We start from the raw sequence: 22,505 nt of genomic DNA, 5'->3' as shown, positions 1-22,505 counted from the left end.
TTCCCTTCCCTTCCCTTCCCTTCCCTTCCCTTCCCTTCCCTTCCCTTTCCTTTCTTGTTTTGTGTTCTAATATTTCACCCTAAAGAGCAGTAATAACTGAATATTAAAGGTTCCTTCCTGGGAAGTGTCATCTATCCCTAATGGTGGCAATAACTCATTATCAATAGTCCCTTTATGAGCAAGAAAAATTTAGGGCAATCTAAGTATTAAGCCAATGGGGTTTAAATTTCCAAATGTATTAGTCACTCATTATATGGATTATATCTTACTGGCTGATTCAGATGCAGATACCATTACCAATTGCTCCTAAAAAATACAAAGAGGAGATTCTATTAATCATCTAGGATAATACAGGTGCACAAAAAAACTCGTTGCTCAATTAAATTATCCTATGTACTTTAGGGATGTGTTAACCTCAGAATGGGAGTCAAGAGGTATGTTGTGTTGGGGAAGAGACTATACTCCTGTTTCAACAAGAAGTGAAAAGCTATGGATTCCTTCAAAGTTAATAGATTAGATTTGAGCAGGGAATACCTCCGAAAAGCCCTGGTTGTAGACATTGAAGAAGAAACTCATAAAAACATCAAACAGGTGACACAAATGCTAATTCCCTTACGTGGATACAGCACAGGAGACTAGCTGAGACATGAGGAAATCTTGTTGGGTACTTAGTCCTCGTGACTTATTATTATCTGCCATTCCTTCATATGGCACAGATGGGGATTTATAACACCCTATTACCGTCGGGTTTCTGCAGCCCAAATTGACTTATAGATGCCTTTCACCAGAGCAGAAAATCACCATTAGCTGATTTATGCACACCACACAGTCCACACATGGGTTAGTGCACAAATGTAACTACAACATTACCTTTAAAATTTTATGTGTTTTCAGAATGAAAGGACCAAACAACAAAGCAAGTAGCCCAGGTGATCCAGCCTCACAGACTGCTTCAGAGAGGACTTTAATTAAGTCATGTACTTTCCTATCACAAGAAGCCTGGATAGCAAGAGAAACAAGTGATATTCCCAGGAGTTGGTCAATATCCCAATTTTCTTAGTGCCCCCCAAAAGATAACTTTGTCCTCAGACAACATGTTTTTAGTCACGTGGTTCATTATGAATATTTCTCATTGTTTATGGGCATTGGTTGCAAGTTGCTATTGGTCAAGGTCATGAAGGAAACAAAGTAAAAAATAAAAGTTAGCTTCATGGATCTCTTTCTCTCCCTTTCTCCCCTCTCTTTCTTTATCTTCTATCTAATGTGTGTGTGTGTGTGTGTGTGTGTGTGTGTGTGTGTGTACAAAAGGGGAATAAAAGGAAAAAAGGGGAGATTCTAGTGATGAAAGTATAGATTGTTGAATCTCCTTGTCAGGAAAAAGGAAAAAGTAGATTATCTATTTTTAGACTTGAAAGCAACAATAAATCTCAAACATTTTAATTGGTATGAGATTTTTATATTGTGACAAGAGTTTAAGATTATTTTTGTTAAAACATACTACATATATTTGGCAACTGTTGTTCAAGGTAATGTACATATGCAACTCATTAAAATGTAATATGTGACTATTGTAAACTGCTCAGGATAATTAAGGAATGCAAGTTAATAATTAATCACCTATAAATAAACTTGTACTGTTGTTAAGTACTAGTTTAGTTAATTACATAAATAAGCTTTATTTAGCTATCTCTTTATATGTTTTTTTTCAAGATTAAGCAAAAAGTAAATAGTTAGAAACAAGCTACCTTTGACTACTTAGATATACGTTTGAAAGATAAGTAATTCTCAAACACTCCAGAGATCTATAGATTATGGCATTTAAGATTTATAATAATAAAAGGCTTTTCCAACTGAGAAATATATCACCTTCTGGTAGCACCCTAATTCTTCTCTGAAGATGAAGTGAACCGAAGAACCTCAACCTGTAGTTTATTTCAATAGTTTCAAAGATGTCCACTGGGCAAAATATCACTCTTACCTCAAGAGCTGAGAGCATGTTGTCCAAACTTTGGACACTGGAAAGTTGATTGCCCAACTTTACAGAAATAAGGTAGAAGAATTCATCAAAATTTCTGCTTCACAGATAACTCTGCAAGATTGTCTGGCCCTGATGGTTGAAGATGAGTACCTCACAGACAGAGAAGAATGTGTGCTGACAGTTCAGGTAGCCAGAAGTCTCTGTCATTTCTTCAGATTTGGAAGCTTCTTGCTGTGTACTTTCTGTTCATTCGGGTAAAATTTATCCTTCTCCGGCCCCTTATAGGGTTAGAAACTGGATAATTATAGTCTTACAGTATCCCTTGTTATCAGATTTTAAAAAGAAATAAAAGAGGTGTAAAGTTTATAAAGTTTGCATGACTTAGACATAAAAGCTTAGGTTAGGAAGGATCTAAGAAAGTATTTTAGGGTCTGAGGAAACGTTTTGAGGACGGTAAATGAAAGTTGTGAAGGTTAGAGAATGCAAAACCCTGAATAATGATATAAAGTGATTAGGTACAAAACATTGGACTCACTAAGGGAGATAATGGAGTACTTTCTCCAAGGTTGCCAAATACAGATGGACTGGACATTGTAAATGTAAGTCTTATCTGATAGTTCTTATAATTGTTATTACGGTATATAGTTTATTATTATTAGAGGAAAAACAATTTATTGGACTAAAAGCAGGAGATGCTGTGTGAAGGCATGACTCTCTATGCTTAATTGCTAATTCTGTATTGCCAAAGAGCTGAATGCTGGCAGGATTTGGGTATTGCCATGTCCATGTTCCAACATTTTCCTCACATTTTGTAAATATTCATTCTTCCTTACCTGCCTAAGGCAATCTAGAATAGTATCTGATTGGATATCATAAAGATCTGATGGCCAATAGCTAGGCAGTAAGTGGAAGACATATCTTCTGGGCAGAGAGAGGGACCCAAGGGGAAGGAATCATACTTGAGGAGTCAGTGGACACAGAGGTGGATACATGGACCAGAGCAAACTAGAAAGATAGACTTGGCCTGTGCTGGGACATCATGCCAGGATAAGTCAGGTAACAGTTGTCGGGATACTATCCAGAAAAAGGTCTTTACAATATTAATAAATTTCTGTGTCATTATTTATATTGCTCATGAGTTCGGGAAGGCCCTGATACGATTACAAGTGTGCATGTGTGTGTGTGTGTGTGTGTGTGCATGTGTGTGTTTTTGGAGGAGTGTATCAGATGTAGAAAAGTCAAAGGACAGTTTATGGTAGTCAATTCTTCCCTTCTCTAACAAGAATTCTAAGAGGAAACCCAGGTCACTCAAGTCCTCAGGCTTGTCAGCAAGTGCTTTTTCTTGCTGAGCCAACCAATTCCTCTGGCCTTGCGTGAAATCAGTTCTTACTTACTAGAATAATGTGTGTGTGGGGAGTGTATGTGTGTAGTATGTGTGGGTAAAAGTCTGTCTAGTTAGTGTTGCATCCAGGAGCATGGATGATGAGTACTTATCAGAAGAATGAAGAACTTACTTAGGCTACATTTCTAAAGAAAATGTGTCTTCTTTTCCCCTTCAGCTTTTAACTGCCTATGTCTCCTCTAGAAGGAGTAGGGTCCTGTGAGTATTACTCCTCCCTCCCCAAGTGAAATAATTCTATTGAATTAAATAAATTCTATTCTCCTTTCAAAATGGTATCCACAGAAAGAGATTTGAGGTGGTGTATATTGATTTATCTTTTGTCTTTCTAAAAAAAAAACACAGCAGTGAAGAGTTGATAAAGACATAGAATGAGTTAGAGGAATTTTTTCTCAGGGTTAATTTTAATTGGAGAATGTCCCACTTACCTAAGGAAGATCTGACTTGATGCTGCTTCTTTGTTTGGTGGAGATGCTTTAACATCACTTCAAACAGATGCTTTAAGAGTTAAAAATGTATCTGATTTTAATTTAGTGACAACCTTTTCTCTATACCATTCTTCCAAGGTATAAAGAAGTGATGTCATGGCTTTCCTACTGTTTGTGGGGTGTAGTCCACTCAGGCTTATTTATATTTTCATATCTTGGATGGGGTTGTGAAAACCTGATTTTTCTCCATTTACCTGACATATATTGTTTGTTAAGGTGGTAGGGGGAACTTTACTCATGCCTTGCATCCTTACTAAATGCAAAACTCTTGCGTGTATTTTATGGTCAAAGTCTAATTCTTTGGTATCTAGCTTGTTAGTGTGAATTTGAACTGGAAGGACTATGGAGGATTTTAATCAAGAATCAGGCAACGATTCTGAGTCATCGGGATCAGGAGTTGAATTGCTCCATGAACATATAGAACATGTAAAGTGTTTGAGGTACAGCTATAGTTTGGACAACAGTAATAATTCTTGTTATATTCTCTTGCTCAGGTTAATTTCTATATTATTTTTAGTAATTCACTTACAAATGTTACATGCATTACTCTTGAAGCCTGTAATTATGTTTATTTTCTATATTAAGACATCTCCTCATACCTTATAAACCTAGAGCCATGCCTAAATTTACAATTTAAACTAAATTAGTCACAAAACAGTCAGTGATCATTTTAATATTGAGGGTTTTAAAGGGTACATTATGAAAAAATTAACATGCAAAAGCAGCACAAAGCTAAATTATTTATTATGGAAAAATTAGTCAATCTAGTTACTCCCCTAAATTTTACATTAATAAAATATTACAGAAAATTTCCTTTTGGGTGATCAGTATATAGATCAGAAACTCCCCAAAGAAACTGTATTAATAAAGTTAACTCATTCCTTATTAATGCCCTAGGCATTTTAGCAACATGCAAAGTGAAACATCCACCTGAAAAATGACTTTAATGATAAGTTATTTCTTTGCCTTATGTACATAATGGAAAATTAGTTCAGGAAGAAAATCTCAAAGGGACAAAAAATAGCCAAGTGTGAAATTCGCAAATACTTTCTTGGATTGGGTACAAATGTTATCCAGGCCAATACCAGGGATAAATTCTTTCTATCCTATTTACAACCCTATCTTGATTAGTTAAGAGCTCATTTTCCAGTTTGTGAATTATCTAGGTCCTTGAATCTTCTCTTCCCTCTGGCTGATTACCTCCCATTCCTCTGCTCATTAGCATATCTACCAAAAAGGGGAGGAGTCCAGGTGAAAAGAAAAAGAGCTCATATTTTGACAGACTTAAATACTTTAATGCTTGGTTTAAAAAATAGTTTTTTCGTTTGGCAACATGCATATGCAGACACCAGTTTTTTCTTCTCTGCAAAAATCCATTCAAGGCAGCAAAGCACAGCTCAGCAAATCACACAACACAGCACAAAGCACACAGCACACAACACAGAGCACAGCACAGCACAGCAGAATGACAGGATATAGGATCAGATTTGCCAGTAACCTACTAATGTGTCAAAATCCTATCACTTAGAGTTTGAGAAATATCTGAGAAAATTATTTGTCTTCACCTCAATATAAGATCCTTATCATAAACTGGGAGGATAAACTTACGTTCCCTTCTTCACTAAGTTTCTGAGAAATGAGCAAAAGTAGTACAGACTGAACTGAAGCTGTTCTCTGTGAAGCTGGTATACATTGTTAATCCTAGGATTTGTATATTAAACCCCTTGTCACTTTGTAGGTTTTCCTCTTTTCCTTCCTTTCTTCCTTCCTTCTTTCTTTCTAACCTTTTCTTATTTTTATTTTTTCAAGATTCAAGGATTACTATCTGGCAAAGCACATTGCCAGGTGTCACTGCTCATTTCTTTACTTTCTATCAACCCGTCTCTGTTCTGCTGTTGTTATAAAATGGACAGTAGAATGGTTGAAAAGACCAGGGAAGATCTAGTGCTGTCTTTCCTGATGAGTTTGGCTCTTTGGATTTAGATTCTTTCCTGCCTGCTGTTAGTGAGAGAGCTTCTCAGTAACTAGACCTTGTATATATTCCTTTCAAAATTTTCCAAAATCAAGGAGAACTGTGACTGTAAATTTGCTTCTTTAAATGAAGATGTAGCCCACAGATAAAATTCTGAGTTGAATGGTTTTTTTTCACATGTCTACCTGTTCTATTAAAGCACTCCTTGTTTGTGATATTTGAATGATGTTTGTTCAGCCTGACCAGACAGTAAGCAGGTGGTCAGATGTCTCCCAAGATTATAATCCTTGAAGATGGTTTAAAATGATCTGGACCATGCTTGTAAATCACAGGCACAGACTTATATTCAACCCAAGTGGGATCAATTAGTCATTTACACAAATGAATTTAAAAGAAAATAATTAATAAATGGAGTTTGGGGAACTTTAAAAATATTAATTTATTAATGTTTAAAAAATTGCCTTGATGCCTGAATCCCACTGAAAAGGGGAAATAAAATAGACATAGCTGGTAGATGGGGACAGGGGACTTGATTGGGTTGGGGATGAGGATGGGAACAGAAAGGATCAGTTCAGGGGAGGATGGAGGGAGAGAGTACTAGGAAAGAGAACTAGAATGGGACAGGTACATCTCTGGAATGAACTAGAAACCCAAGGCAATGGAAATTTCCAGTAACATATGAGTGTTACCCTAGCTAAGCCTCCTAGCAATGGGGGCATGGAGCCTGAATGGCATCTCCTATAATTAGGAATGACTTCCAATAAAGGGGCTTGGTACATGAACCCAGCAACAAAATTTTGACCTACAATTTGTCTTGCCTACAGATGTACTGGGGTAAAAGTCACACAGAAATTGAGGAAGTATCTATGACTGGTCCAGTTTGAGACCCATGCCATAAGAGGAAGCCAAGTCCTGACATTGTCTAGAAGGCCAGGAACCACAGGCTGCATAGCCCAGAGATGTAGGATAGATCAAACACAAATGGCCAAAAGGAGAAAAAAAATCAATGAAATAATTTCTCATAATAGTCTGCTATACTGATAGATTGGTGTCTGTCTAGTCCAGTTGTCATCAGAAAGGCTTTAGACATACGCAGAGACCCACAGCCAAACATTAGGCAGAGCTTAGGGAATCCTGCAGAAGAGGGACAGGAAGGATTGTAGAGGGGTCAAGGACACCACAAGAAAACTCATAGGATCAAGTAACCTGGGCCCATAGGATCTCACAGAGACTGAGCCACCAACAAGGGAGCCTTCATGTGACTGACCTACGACCTCTGCACATATGTAACAGTTGTAGAGGTTGATCTTGTGGTACAACTAACAGTGGGATCAGGAGCTGTCTCTCATTCTCTTTGGGACCCTTTCCTTCTATTGGGTTGCCTCCTCTAGACTTAATAGGAAAGAAGGATCCTAGCTTCTTCTTACTGCCACCTGATACGTCATGGCTGATTGATAAAATCGACAGGAGACCTGTCTTCTAAAGAGAAATGAAGTATTAGTAGAGGTGAGGAGGGAGGTGCGGAAGAACGAAAGTGGTGAGGGAGGGACTGGGAGGAGAGGAGGGAGGAGAACTGTGGTCAGGATGTATAAATAAATAAATAAATAAATAAATAAATAAATAAATAAATAAATATTTTAAGTAAATATCTTAAAAGCCTAAGGTGAGAGATATGAAATTAGTTCCTCATGAAAACCAAAATAATTTAAGAGTATTCCCTTTGTGTACAAAGGAAAAGGATCAAAAAAATCTGAAGAGAAAATGGTATCAACAATCTTGCACATAGGAAAAAAACGGAAGGGAGGAATGAAGAGAGGGAAGGAGGAGGGAGGGAAAGGTTGAGAGAGGGAGGGAGGGAGAGGAGCATGTGAGTATAGAGTTTTTCTGCATTGATAACCTTGAGCTTGCCTGCTCAGTTTCAACTTCATAAAACAAAAGGGGCACTTTCTAAATCAAAACTTAAAAGTTAGCAGATTAAGTTGCCTTAGAGACTAAGAGAAGTTAAATATTAGCGGTTTGAGCAGAGAAGTAGAGAGGTAACTCTTAATTAACAGTTTAACTTGATTCTTCCTCTTCTCTGACATCCCTATACCTATGAAGGAGGTATTAGAATTGAGTTTTCCAAAGATTAGAACACAAAGATTACCAGATAGATATTAAGCTAAGTGGACCCACTGAATCCTCTTAGATTTTCCAGTTTTGACCTTGATCTTTATTTGGGACCATGTAGACTCGGCTAATCTTGTGAATTTATTCAGATAAAGAAGACTCTGAGTTCACTGCATTTTCCCACTCCCCTGGGCTTCTTTCTAGCTATTCACCATGCTCAGTGCCATGCCTCCAAATCAGGGAGACATGATTCTTACCCAAAGGCAGTCTGATTACAAAAAGACAAGGAATTTGCAAAAGCCTGTATTGTAACCCTTTAAGGCTTGTATAATGACTACTTTAAAAGGTTTGATAGATTGCTCTTAAGATTTTTTCTTTTACTGAATGACACGAACCACCAACATTTTAATCTCTCACAAAGCCAAAGCTTAGAAATTCAGCCAACATGCCTTATATTTCTTAATAGGGGCTAAGGTCTGTTTTAACTTCCTGTGAGTTCCTATGACTCAGCATCAAAGTGAAGATTCTGACAATGAGAGATAAATTTGTGGATGACTCTGGTGTACCCAGGGCAGCCTGGAAGGTTGGCTAAGTCTGAATTGAGCATGGCATTTGAATTCAGTCCAGTAGGAAGTGAATCTTAAGACACATCTCATCAAAAGTCCTATCATCATTTTATAGAGAACCTGTTTTTAAATTGATTTAGTGAAGTACACTTCTATGGACAGATGGCAGCAGGATTTTCTGAGCTGCACTCCTGGACTGCATACAATGGAAAAAGTGAGCTGAACACAGGTTTCCTTTGTTTCCTAATTGTAGAATTAGGAAACAGTTTGTTTCCTAATGGTGGACGCAGAGTGACCAGCTTTTTCAAGCTCCGGATGCTTTGATTTGATTCCTGTAATGATAGACTGTGCTTTGGAGTTGTGAGCTGAAATTCACAGTCTCTCTTGAGCTGTTTCTGCCAGGGTATTTTATCATAGCAACAGAAAAAAATACTAACATTAAGAGTGTTATTTTATTTTCAGTAAATATCGTGGAGTTACCTGTCTCGTTGTGCATATTAGAAACTGACATCTCTTCTGTTTTTTGCTTGTTTTACTTATTTTCTAATTATTAATTATTAATTCTGATGAGTCTTGCTAAAGTTTTGTCTGTTATGATCTGCTCAAACCAGGTTTGGTTTCCTCCCATATTTGCTGTTTTCTTCTCACTGATTTCTTCCCACACTATTGATCTTTATTACATTATTTTATTATTTACTTTTACCTTAAGAAACTTTCCATCCTAGTTCTGTAGGTAGACTTTGAGGTCATTAATTTGATGCTTTGCTTCACTTTTCTCTCATGCATTTGATAGTATAGTTTTTCTTGTGACTAATGGGATACCATACAACAAATTTGGGCATATTTTAATTCTCTTTTACTTCAAAATACTTTTTAATTTCATTTTTGAGTACGAGTTAAGACTATATTATTTGTTTTTTTAACTGAGTATTTTTCAAAAATATTTTTGTTTTAATTATGAACTATATTATTTTGTCATCAGAGTGTATACTTTGTATGACGTGAATTTTTTAAAGCGTTAGGACTTCTTCTGTGGACTAGAATATGGCCTAGTTTTCTGAACACTGAAAACATTAAAAGCAACAACAACAATAACAACCACCTATGTTTATTGCCATTGAATGGTATGTTCCAAACGTGTCCATTAGATAAGGTAATTGATAGTGTTTTTCAGATCTAATAGTTTCATTCTATTAATTACTGATATCAAGGTAATAGATATTGAAATATAATTGCAGGCTTTCTCATTGTTCCTGAAAGCTATATTGGTTTTTGCTTCATGACTCTTTCAGTGCTATTATTATGTATATAAATAGTGCTTTTAGGGCTTGTGGATAAATTGATCCTTTACCATGACAATATGATATTTCTGTTGTGATGATTCAAGGTAAAATCCTAGCTTTGATAACTGCTTTATCTATTATTAATTAAATAATATTCATTTTATTAGAGTTGACATGGAATATTATTTCAATGCTTTTGTATAATATGTTTAAGTTTCATACTTAAAATTGTATCTTAAATATAGCTGTCTTGCTTTCATAGCTAGTCATTAAATATCTGCATTTTAATTGAGGTGACAGATATCCTGACAGAGGGGGTTCTGGGTGACCCCTCTCTGCTTGGTCTAGGGAAAAAAGTCCCCCCTTTTAGGTTGGGTGAAGATGGGTTTTGGAAACACCCTGTATAAAGTAACAACCTCATCTTGAGTCTCGTGGTCCTCCATAGCTAACCTATGATAATGTATCTGAGTAGGTTTTGCTACCAAATTATTTATCTGTTGTATCACAGAGTTAGTCCGCCTATTTGAGAGCCAGGCACCAGCAGAAAAAAGCAAAAAGAACCCAAATAATGGTCCCAAGATGGGAGGAAATAGGGTTGACAACCTTGGAGAGGCTAAAAACCAATTCTTGTACCAGCCTTCATCTGTCTCTTTCTCTCTCTGATTTTTCTTAGGGCCTTCATTACCTGTTTCATGCTCTCTTTAACCCTCCTTGTCTTGTCTATGTAAAGGCAACCTTCTTCTTTAAGAGCTGTACACAGTCAAGAGCTGTACACGGCCTTTTCTATTGTAATAGAGTAAATCAAGTCCAATAAGGATCTTTGCAATTTTTGGAGGTCTCTTCAGACAATAGCAGTCCTTTGACAAAGGATTATTAATATAGATTTACATATCCTTAAATAAGGTCTTCATGACTCTCTGAGTGTGGAAGGAGTGACTGTTGGCGCTTCTGCCCTGATTTTACAAGAACTCTGAAAAATTGGCTTAAAAGCAAAAGAGGGGGAACGGTACCCCCCTCAGAAGGAGTCCCCGTGAAATACTCTCCATCATGCCTTGTTCACTTTTATGTCTCTAAAGCTGAAAGCTCATGGCAACTCTGCTGCTGACTGCCGCTGGCACCACCGAGACCAACAAAACGTTGCCATAGATATGGGGAAGGACCCTCTTACCCTTAAAGGGAATGGCCCAGACCCAGTTCCCTTATGGGGCCGAGGATTGATATGCCTGTCTGATACCACAGAAGGCACAGCTAACTGGCTACCAAAAAGATTAATAAAAAAAAATAGATACCCCTACAAAGCCAGGCCAAACCATAAATATGATGAATAACAATTTACATTTCTCAGGGAAGAGAAATCTCCCTGAGAATTCCCTTCTTTTTCCTTTCCAGGTAAAAATGAATCACCCGTGATGTCTGCTGTTAGAAGTTCTAATCCAGATGCTGGCCTCCGAATTTACACTACTCAGACCTTTGAAGGGCCACTGACAAGAACATCAAACAGCTAGAGATTGACATCACTAGTCTGAAGAAATCCCTCTTTTCGCTGTCTGACGAGACCACCAAAAATATTCTGAGTCTTAAACCCCTTATTACATTTGATTTTTGTTATTTCCGTTAGGAGAGTAAGTCAAGTTTTCAATACTCTACCTAGGTTGTAGCCAAAACTTCTCTTAGAAGTCCGGAGACATCTATCTCAAGAAAATATTTGGACACCCCCTCCTCAGTCCCTCTGCACAGTCCCACAAGTCAAAGCCCATGAGCTACAACAGCAGCTGGTCTGCCTGGCAAGATGTCCCCAATGGTGTGATAGTAACAGTTTGATTTAGCTACAACCAACAGTTGTCTGATTAGGCTAAAAGTCCTATCAATATCAGGAACTCATGCCTGGTGCTATAACCTAGTCAAGTACCCATAGCTTGAAAGCTCATAATTCTCTAGGAGAACATATATTGTCACTTTCCTGAACCGTATGTCAAAGAGCAATATGTCATTTTTCATAAGCCAACAATATTTCTAACCATATTCTAAATTTCATTATTCCCACAGCTAAGTACAACATTCATCTCTCATCAAAGAAGTTGCCCTTTATAGCAACATAGGCCCCTACAGAGTTCCATAAATGGTCAAAGTGCAGAGAACTGACATGAAGTTTCTAGTCTCATTGGGACATATATAACTCAAGACCTACACATAAGCACCAGTGAACAGATACAAAAAGAGGGCAGAAGGATTTTTAGGAGGCATGGGATCTACCTGCTGCTAGATAGCATCTTTCTATACATTTGGCAGGTGGTGGTTCATATCAACAATATGACCACCTAAACATGGCCTGAATAATGACAATACTGGCAGTCAAGTTGTTTCATGTGTAAAAATTTCACAAGATCCCAGTCCTAGATGAATGGCTGCTGAGAGACAGAGTGTCAGTTTTCTCCAGGAATGAGCTCTTTAGTAGGCTATCCAAATGTCTGTGTGTATGCATGTGTGTGTGTGTCTGGGTGTGTGTGTATATCTGTGTGTTTGTGTGTGTCTGTGTGTGCACACTCATGTACACAGATACATATAAACATACACATATTTATAGGAAAGGTCATGGATTTTAGAGGGAATAGGATGGTTGGCATGGGAGTGCTTAGAAGGATGAGAGAAGTAAAAATGATGTAAATATGGTTCTCTTGCATATAATCTCCAAAACATTAAAAACGGAGTTAAAAATACTTAGATACAAAAAAATCAAAACCAACCATATAGCTACAAGTTAGCCATACCACTACACATTCTGATACATTCATCTTTGCTGGGTTTTTGACTAATTAAACACATTTCAGTGCTTTTCTTTGGCTTCTGTGCTTAGTCTTGAAATGCAACTAACTGCCCTTCTTCCAGTGTTGATAAAGGGAAACTATAGGACCAAATGAATAACTGAGAGGAAAACAAATGAGCATAATGAAAAAAATATTGAACAGAAAATCTTGAATATCACAGGACAATAAAATTTTAGTATGTATATATTTATATATGTATGTATATATGTATGCATGTATGTATTTGAGACTAGGTCTCACTATGTAACATACAGAGCTCAAGCTTGTAATCATTTTATCTCTTCTCAAGGCATGTGCCACTAGATCTGGCTCAGGCTTTAACTGTTTTTATATTGTTATATATTTAAAGGTAACTTTCTATATAAAGCAATAGTTCATATAATTTTTGAAAATCTTTTTTACTATATGTTTTAATTGCTACCACTGTGCTATTACCTTTGGCTTACCAAATATCTCTTGTAGAATCTATCATAAAAAATTGACTCGCTTAAACTAGAAATAAAAGGAACATACAAAAAGTCTTTTATGGACTATAATACATAGAAGTGAATAATTGCAATATCTCAGAATGTTCCTTCCTCATTTCTCAAGTAATCTTTATAATGACCTATGAGTTATTACTATCATACAGGTAGTAGATGAGCGCTGCTGAATGGTAAGTTACTAGAAAGGATATATTTTTGTTGTCACCTATACTGACTCTCACAGTCAGTATCAATTCTAGGAAAGTCTGAAGAGAAGTTTGTGCAAATGACAGGACATGGACTATTATACTCCCATTCACTTTCAAAATTCCCAGTACTATTATGATTCATCTCAATTCTATAAACAGATTGTTCACAAATCCAATGAGATATCACTAATAGTTTATCAGAGAAAAGACTCATCTAGAAGTTAAGTAAAGGAGGGAGGCTGAGAAATACCCCTATCCTCAGGAGTTTATAAACAGTGTTAAGAAATCACTGTTGCATGAATGAGGGAACCATTTCCAAGGGACACACTGGTCTTCCCTTCAGCAGCTGCTCCAGTAGTTTCTTAATTTATTACTTTTTAATCAGCTTGTAGAAATGAGTAGAACCAGAGACTTGACAAGCTCAGAAAACTCCAGACGGTGCAAGGGGAGAATCAAGTCAAGGGACTTTTGAATTTCTGCTCGTCAATATTCTCCTCTGGCTATGAGGAGAGAATCAAAATCAGGTCTTCAATGAGAAATTTAACTTGCCAAATTTTAAGTCATTGCTGACAATACAGCAGATATATACTTTCCTCTATTACTAGATTACATTTTTTTTCTAAACAAGTTGACTAAGTAACAAAAGCCCAATCTCTCCCTCCAGTAACTATAAGTAAATTGTAAATATCTTTAAAAATGAGGCCTGTTTGTGCCACATAAGCCCTGATGGAGCCTACAAGAAGACTCTACTGAGGTACCCAGAGAAGAAACAAAGAACATTCTATGGGTTCAAATGAAACCATAGTCTGCCTCTATCTGCCAGCCTTCAGATTTCTAGATAGAGAATTTAAGATGAGGTCTGGTAACTATTGAAACCTAAGTCCAAGTGTTGTTGACATCATTTTCTATAAGAGCAGATAAACTGGAGAGCAAAAAAACTGGTCTATTCAGTGTTCCGAGCAGGATTAAAACCAAGATAATGATATTGTCCAATGGCAGAGGTTCTTTCTTTGTCAAGTACTAATATTTTATTTCTTTTTGGAAAGTCTGTATTTGAGAGGAGTAGTTGAGGAAAACTTGGAATAACATTGATTCTATTTTCATAGTTTATTATTTCATTTTTTAATTTAGTTATTATTTATGTGTATGTGTATGACTGGGTACATATATAAGCATCCCATCTATGCAGTTCCAAGTAGAGCTGGAAGAGGGTGTTGGATCTCCTGGAATGAAATTTGTATGTGACTGTGAGCCATCATGTATGTGTTGGGAACAGAACCTTGGTCCTCTAGAAGAGCAACCACTGTAATTCACCACCATGTAATTTCTCTGGCTTTCCTAGTTTCTTAGGTTATATAGGCTGAAGTCACCTGTTTTGGGTGGATTTTGTTGCTGTGATTAAAAAAAAGCAAAAGCACACCAAAACAAACCCCCCACAACCCAAAGTAACTTGGGCCAGGAAAGGGTTTATTTGTTTTACTCTTACACATCACAGTCACTGAAAGAAATTAGGACAGGAACTCAAGCAGGAGCCTGGTGACAAGAACTGAAACATAACCAGGAAGGAAAGCTGCTTATTGGCTTGTTCCTCTTCCTTCTGGCTTGCTCAGCTACCTTTATTATACAACACAGAAGAATCATTTTGCCAGGGATGGTTTTGTTCACCGTGGGCTCAGTCTTTTCACATCAACCATTAATCAAAAAAAAAATCCCTATTCTCAGATGAATCTAGCTTATGTCTGGTTCACACACACACACACACACAAACACACACACACAGAGAGAGAGAGAGAGAGAGAGAGAGAGAGAGAGAGAGAGAGAGAGGAAGAGAAAAGAGAGCACAAAGCAGCATACCTTCCCAAGGTATAGTGGAAAGTTTTCTAGTTCTCCTGCCTCACACTCTCACACTAGCCCTGGGTTAGGACAGGAATACGCTATCTTTGCTGCTCTTCTGATCTGTATTTGATAACTACAGCAGCATCTGAAGCTAAGTTTCAGAATAAAAGAAAATGATGTTAGTGAATAATTCTCATGTTGGAGTTTCATATATCAATGCCAATTGACAATCATAAATAATGCCGATTGTGTAAGAAACACAAATATCCAAAGAGCTTTACAGAAAATGTATATTGACCTGCACACACACATTCACACTAAAATTGTGTCCATACCACTGTTTCTGAAGTAATTGAATTCAGACAGGACTGAACCTTACTTTTTTCTTCAGTTCCCCAAATTACTGTAATATACGGTCAGAACTGAGTTCTTAGCCTGTGTACAGATGCCTTGTTGTAGTAGAACACAAGACACAATCTTGATCGTCAATAAAAATATTTTTTCTCTATTAATGATTACAAATACTGAATTTCAGTATTTGTAATCATGAATGCCACAAATCATCTCAGTTTTGTTGATGACTCAAATTTGCGTAGGTGGAAATTGTAGGGAGTCATAACACAATTGAACTTGCCACCTGAAGGTCTCTGCTCAACTCTTACATCAAGATTGTGATAGCACACCCAGAAGTGTGACATTTTGTCTATATCAGTGAGTGGTATAAGTGGGAAATGGCGATGTACGTCTATAATCCTACCACTTGCTAGATCTGAATAAGAAAATCAGAAATTTAGTTTAGGCTACATAGTGAGTTTGCAGCGTGATTCAGTCATAGGTGATCGTTTCTCAAAGAGACACACAAAACCAAAAACAAAACAAAAACCAAACACTCAAGTCAAATGTCATGTATTTTCTTCCATTGCTAGAAATCTGTGGTATGAAAAAAGCATAAAGGTGTCTAGAGAAATCGAAGGGATTAACAGGGAGGCAGACAGATAAGAGAAAGAAGGAAAAAGAAGGAAGAACTTGAGTAAGGTTGAAGGAAATGTGCTCAGTGTGCAATACATACATGTGAAAAATTTAAAAAGAAGACAATTTTTTAAAATTATGACTATATGTATTTATCTTATTTTTACTTTGTACATATTTGTGGTATATGTTTGTGCACACTTATGTGGAGAGTGTGCATGCTCGTGCATATGTGTGTGCAGACCAGAGGTCCATTAAAGACTTTTCTGGAGCCCAGAGGTCTGTTAAAGAGTCTTCTTCTATTGGTCTTTACCTTACCTTTTTGATACAGGAGTCTCTTACTGAACCTAGAACTCAAATTAACTAGAATGACCATCCACTGAGCAACTGGGCTCAGCCTGTCTCTCCCTCATCAACACCACAGCCCCAATGCAGACATTATACATGCATGCCACAACTCCAGGCTATTTATGTGGATGCTGGAATCGGAATTCAGATCTGCATGCTTGCAGAGTAAGCCCTTTACCCACTAATCCACCTCAGCAGCTTCCTCTCTGTCCCCTATTTTTCAAATGTACTTTGAATATTTCACTTTTACATATCCTTCATAAACTTAGGGTGATCCTTCACAACCTTAAAAATTTTGAATCGTGTCTTTATTATTCAGAAAAGCAAGGGGGCTTAAATTTTATCCTTGATGGAAGGAGTCTCTGGTACACAGATTATGAATCTGTATGTTTGAGGAAACTGACCTGGAACATCTCCAGGAATGTGGGTAGATATCAACTTCTTTGGAGTTCTCTGAAATTAATTGTGGGCTAAGCCCTTAGCTGATCCATGAGGATGTGATAGTATTGTAGAGAAAGAATCTTTACCTAGCCACTGTCCCTCTGCTAATATCTCCACAAAAAGCTCTCATCCTGGTCTGGTCTGTCGTTACCAGCACATTCAGTGGCGAGTGTTAGCCTTCTCCTAACTTCTAGTTGACCAAACGATTTAAAAAAAAGAAAAAAAGTCTTTTCTTGCTAAGTCAGTATGTTCAGGCAAATCATGGCATATATATTTTTGGCTATTATTTTTTAATCTTAAAAAAACTTTTTTTTAAAAAAATGAAGCCTAAAATATACCACCTCTCAGCTTTTGTAACGCTGGTGAAAAGATTCGTTTTAAACTGATTTCTGTAAGCCCTAATTATACAGTATATTTCATAATAAGCTTTGCAAAAATCTCAGCTCACGAACAAAAACTCTGTTAGTAATAACTTGTCACTACAATGATCCCTGTGCCAAATTTAATTCACAGATAAATATAAAGAAAAACTTGAGAGCCAAGCAAGTCTAACTTGAAGGCAGGCTCTGTTGCAGCGCTAGTTCCAGGATCCCTCACATCACTGTGTATAGCCTTCTTACCTTTATATGCACCACCCTCTGTAGCTGTCTCCTCTGACTCATACGCAGCTGTAGTCTTTCCCATCTGGAAACAAACCCTAGCTACGGATATTAGCTGCCTGCTTCTTCATGGCACAATTTCTTTCTCAGAAAACTTAGCCGTTGCTTAGAAGCTGCCACAGTGGGTTAAATTATCCAATCCCTGTCATTAAAGGTGGCAGCCACGCACTTGAGAATGATGTGGGAAAACTCCAGTGAGAGCGATAATTAAAGTTGGAAAATGAAGGGTCACTTCCCTTCACTCAGCTCATTGAATTTGGCGTCAGAGTGATTCTGAAGCAGTGGGGGAGATGGTCCTCTCAGCATGGCCATATCTGGGTGCGCACGCACTCTTTCCATGGTTCCCAACGAGAATGCCACTTTAATTGTGTTCAAAATGTTATCTTTGGTGTGGGGAGTTAACATGGTAGAAATGAGTTCTAAAAATACAGAAAAAGACGGACGGATGTAATCTAAATGGGGAAAGAACTGGGAAAAATCCCTCATGTATTACATTTTTCAAACACACAAAAGCCTTATAAGAGAAGATCATCGTTGCCAGGGTGATTTAACATTTAAAGTATCTCTTCTTTCTGCTTGGCTTTGGGATCAGAGAGCCAGGGGCTTCAACCCAGAGTCCCTGTCTTCTGACTGTCATTTCTTGGGACCCACTATTATAAGAACTTATTCCTGCCTCAGAAAAAAGTAGACACTATCATGTGAGTTTCAGAAAGCCATTGCTGGCCATGTCTTTTTCAAAGAAAATAGGTTTTTGTCTGTTTGCTTCTCAGAAACATTGGTTTCATTCAACAGTGAAGCAGTTTGGGGGGAAAATATTTATTTCATACTGTTTTATATGTTACTTTAAAAAGAAATACTGGATTTTAAAGAGCAACCTAGGCAGGTTATCGAAGACACTACTAAATAGGGATGTGTATAATAAAATCAAAATTTAAATTCCAACTTCAACCTCAGAATAGATTACATATTCAATCATGAGCAAGACTCTTTACCTCTTTGTGCTTGGGTTTCCTCCACCTCAGACCTGGGCATGTAACTGTATCTGTTTTATGAAGATGTTGAAGGATTTGGCAAGTTTAAAATATACAAAGCTTTTATGACAACGTCACGCACACAGTAAGTGATTTATTAAGTACCTACCCCTTATTGTGATAACAATGAAATGTTCAGTACCTAGCAGAGTACTCGCTACCACACACCCAGTTAGTATACTGATTAATATTCTCGTTTTTTACAGATAGGTCTCCTGTGCTCAGCAGTCTAAGGAGAAACATCCTAAAAGATATGGCTCCTTTAGAAGAAAAACACTTGGCAGCATTGTCACAGTGATATAGCTGTATCACAAGAGAGATAATTGCAACATCAGGCTCCCAACCTGAGGAACTCCTAATGAGCAGATGCTAAAGGTTTCTGATGTGTCTCCATAGTTCCTTTCCCATCTGAGGGACTGTTTTGAGGAAGATAAATTATACCTGTTCTACGTGACTGTATTTGGTTCAGGGTAAGAGAATATACAGAAGCATTCAAACTACCTAAAAGAATACCTCTTGATCTGCTAGGCAGCAGCAGGCTTCCTCTGGAAGACTGATTTTTCAGGTTATAAGCAACTATTCACGAATTCCATTACATTCAAAAGTATTTAAATATTTAAAAATACATATCAGGAGGCCATTGACATGTGTTCTTTTCTTGTCCTTGCAGAAAACCCTTTTTTTGTAACATAAACATACACACTGCTGGATATCTCAGGCTCCATTCATCACGGCTCAAACAATAACAGCAAAGCAGAAGGGGAGACATAGGAATGGGGAGTGGGAGAAAGAATGAATGGTACCAAGAACAACCTCAGCTAGACTACTAAACAGAAAATACCATTTTTTTATTACATGTAACTTCGATTTTACAAGGATTCTATCCAAAATAAATAAATAAATAAATAAATAAATAAATAAATAAAACAAGTTTTCTACAAAACATAGTGAGTTCATTTAGTCTAAGGGTGTTAAATTATTTGGTAAATTATCTCCCACTGAAAAAAATATAAATAACCCGCATAAAATATTCTGTTCCAGCCTTAGCTTTATATAAGATGATTTATAGCCTGCAATTTCTCCCTAAGGTCATCACCTTCATAAATACCAGCCACGTACAATGAAAACCAACTCAATAAAATGGGTATCTCATTCCTTCTTCTTCTGCATGTAGAGACTCCTTCCATGCACCCAGTGCCCATTTATAACAAAGCCTCACATTGGGAGGGATTTTATGAGTTCTCCAGCTTTCTTTCTTTATCTTTCTATGCATCAGCCAAGCAACTGGCAGATTCTTTAATAAAATATATTATATGCATTAATATTTATAAGCCTACGAATTGGATGTTTAAATAAACATTCAGCAACCCATGCCTGTTCCCTTGTTTTAGATGTTAAATCACACTTACATTGTCCGGGAAGTCAGCCTTTAGTTCGGTGACACTGTGACACCAATATGCAGCTGTTTTCTCACTGATGAGCTCAACGTTGAGGAAGGAGCTTTGTCCAGGGCCATACAAGGGGCCAGAAGTGGTCCCCCGGATGATTCTTGGTGAGACGTTTGTCACAATGTCCTAATGAAAGAAAAAACACTTGAGTCTCTGTTCTACAAAGAAAACCTGTGGTCTTGATTATATACTCATTTCCATGTGACAATATTTTACCAAGTCTCTTCTCACATTTTTCCAGATGAGGTTTTAACATACTTTAAATTACAGTTGAGCATATGCTATTTCCAAATGGAATGGCAGAATAAAATATTCCTTAGCTTTGGCTAACTTACTGCAGTTCTAGATTGTACATAGTAGAAAACATTTTTAATTAAATAATTTTATGCTAATTTAGGCTGTACATATTTTAGTTTGTTTGCAGTTTAAAAATAAATAAAGAAATAAAACATTAAAATTCCATGTAGGTCTATGTAATCTAAGTAGCTTTAATCATTAACTCCAGTAAGAATTAATGTTTAAAGACAAAATGTATAATTTTCTTAAAATGTTATTTAAATGCAAATCAACTGAGAAAAACATATTACTATTACTAGCTCATTAAACTTGAACACATATTATAATGAATTAACTGGGTCAAATTACCTGTATATATGTATATATATATGTATACCTATGCATATAGATATATAGATTTACATTCCTATATGTAAGTATATTTGTGTGAATGTGAGTATATGGTCTCATATTTAATATGAAGACAGTTCCTCTTTCCAAGATTGAAATGAGGTTATCAATAACTTCCTGATAAATATAAACAGTAAAATTAACTAGCTTGTTAAGTGTAATTATCAATCCCAGGCTGCTTCTAAAGGAGTATTAGCAAAGAAGAATAACATTCTTCCGTTACTTAAAACTAAAATGAAACAAAGAAGGGAAAAATGTTTCTTTTGCCAACTTCCAATTAAAATTAATTTTGAATAAAGGTCATTTAGTTAAGGATTTATCAGAATTAGTCTTTTAAGTACCCCTCCTCACCATCTTGTCACTTTTAGTGAGATAACATGAACCCCCATTAGTATATAGCAATTAAGGTCAATTTACATATTTTAATTAAGAACCACCCCATATAAAACAATTAGTGTAATAGGCATACTAACTGGATTTCATAACATTTGGACGTTTTTCCAACTAGATAGACAGGAAACCTTAATTAGCATTAATTAGTGCTGATCTGCATATGTTTGATAAGGCATACCCTTGCCACAAAAGATTATTTATTCCTGAATGTGCCAAATGCTACAGTTGCAGAGGATAAAAGGACTTTTCTTCACATTGCATGTTAATTTCTGTTAATTTACATTCACTTTTACATCCGAATTAGTATTTTATAAAATAAATGGTATAAATGTTACAAAAAGCCTCCTTAAATATGTACATTTTAACTTATAGGAATCATGCCAGTTAAATTTTTACTAATTAAGCCATTCTGCTTCTATTGTGTGTGTGCACAATATCACCAGCCTCGCTTTGATTTGCTGTTGAAAAACCCTGTTACACAATCATAAACGCTAAAATGACAAATAGAATCACTCCAGGAGGCTCTAGCAGACGGGTCAAATTTCCATCCTGGCAAATGCTTCCATGTGTATGCAGCGTCCCTGTGGGTGGCTCCATGCATCTCTCCAGGTAGGCACTATTGTGCTGCCAGTGTTGGAAGAGGCATTTCTAGAAAATGTTTCCTTTGAATGACCCTGGTTTTCTTCTCTGTTCCAGTTTGCAGATTTCACACTTTTATCCCTGAGGTCCTTCTATCCAGTATTCTAATTGCTTTCTCTTGGATAAATCCAACCCAGATAATAACCTGTTCCCCTATCGAAGACTTAGCCAAGGAGATGGACAGAGGATATTCAGTTCATCAAAGTAAATCAAGAATGATTGGAAAGGGGTCACTTTAGAGTCTGGTTAGAGTCTCTCATTTAAGTCCTGCACAGTTGAAAAGTTGCTGTGAAGATTGCCTACAAAGAGATATTTGTTATGCATAGAGATAATTTAAATATTAAAACAATAATAAACTGTGCTTAAGAGCTAGTATATATGAACTGGTATATATGATTTCAAATATGTTTTTTTTTTACCTGCTACATGCCTCAATTTTCTGTGAATCTTAGGGAAAAAAAAACTAGTTTCTTAGCAACCTCGGAAATGTAACTTAAGAAGCTACCATAAACCAAATATATGACTTTTGTTAAAATAATCAAGGACCCTGTAGCTATTTGGGTGGGAATGATCCCCATAGGCCCATGTGTTTTAATATTTGCTCCTTGGTTGGTGGAGCTTTTTAGGAAGGATTGAGAAGTGTGGCCTTTTTAGAGAAGTATGTCATTAGGAGTGGGCTTTGAGGTGTTTACCAGCAGGCAAAGGTTCTCCCTCCCTCCCTCCCTCCCTCCCTCCCTCCCTCCCTCCCTCCCTCCCTCTCT

The 22,505-nt window shown here is 36.8% G+C and overlaps 1 protein-coding gene across 1 annotated transcript in view; it reads right to left on the bottom strand.

Annotated features, from left to right (window-relative positions):
• Dpyd (dihydropyrimidine dehydrogenase) overlaps positions 1–22,505 on the bottom strand; it is an 872,190-nt gene that overhangs the window by 367,313 nt on the left and 482,372 nt on the right. The window contains exon 14 of the mRNA XM_028752184.1: positions 19,987–20,151. Within this exon, the coding sequence (XP_028608017.1) occupies positions 19,987–20,151 (165 nt within the window). The remainder of the gene's footprint in view (positions 1–19,986; positions 20,152–22,505) is intronic.

This window comes from Grammomys surdaster, unplaced genomic scaffold (genome assembly GCF_004785775.1).
Source record: "Grammomys surdaster isolate TR1022 unplaced genomic scaffold, NIH_TR_1.0 125881, whole genome shotgun sequence".
In the NCBI taxonomy this organism is placed as follows: Eukaryota; Metazoa; Chordata; class Mammalia; order Rodentia; family Muridae; genus Grammomys; species Grammomys surdaster.
The sequence above is the reverse complement of the archived record's forward strand: the minus strand, read 5'-3'. Positions and strand labels throughout refer to the sequence as shown.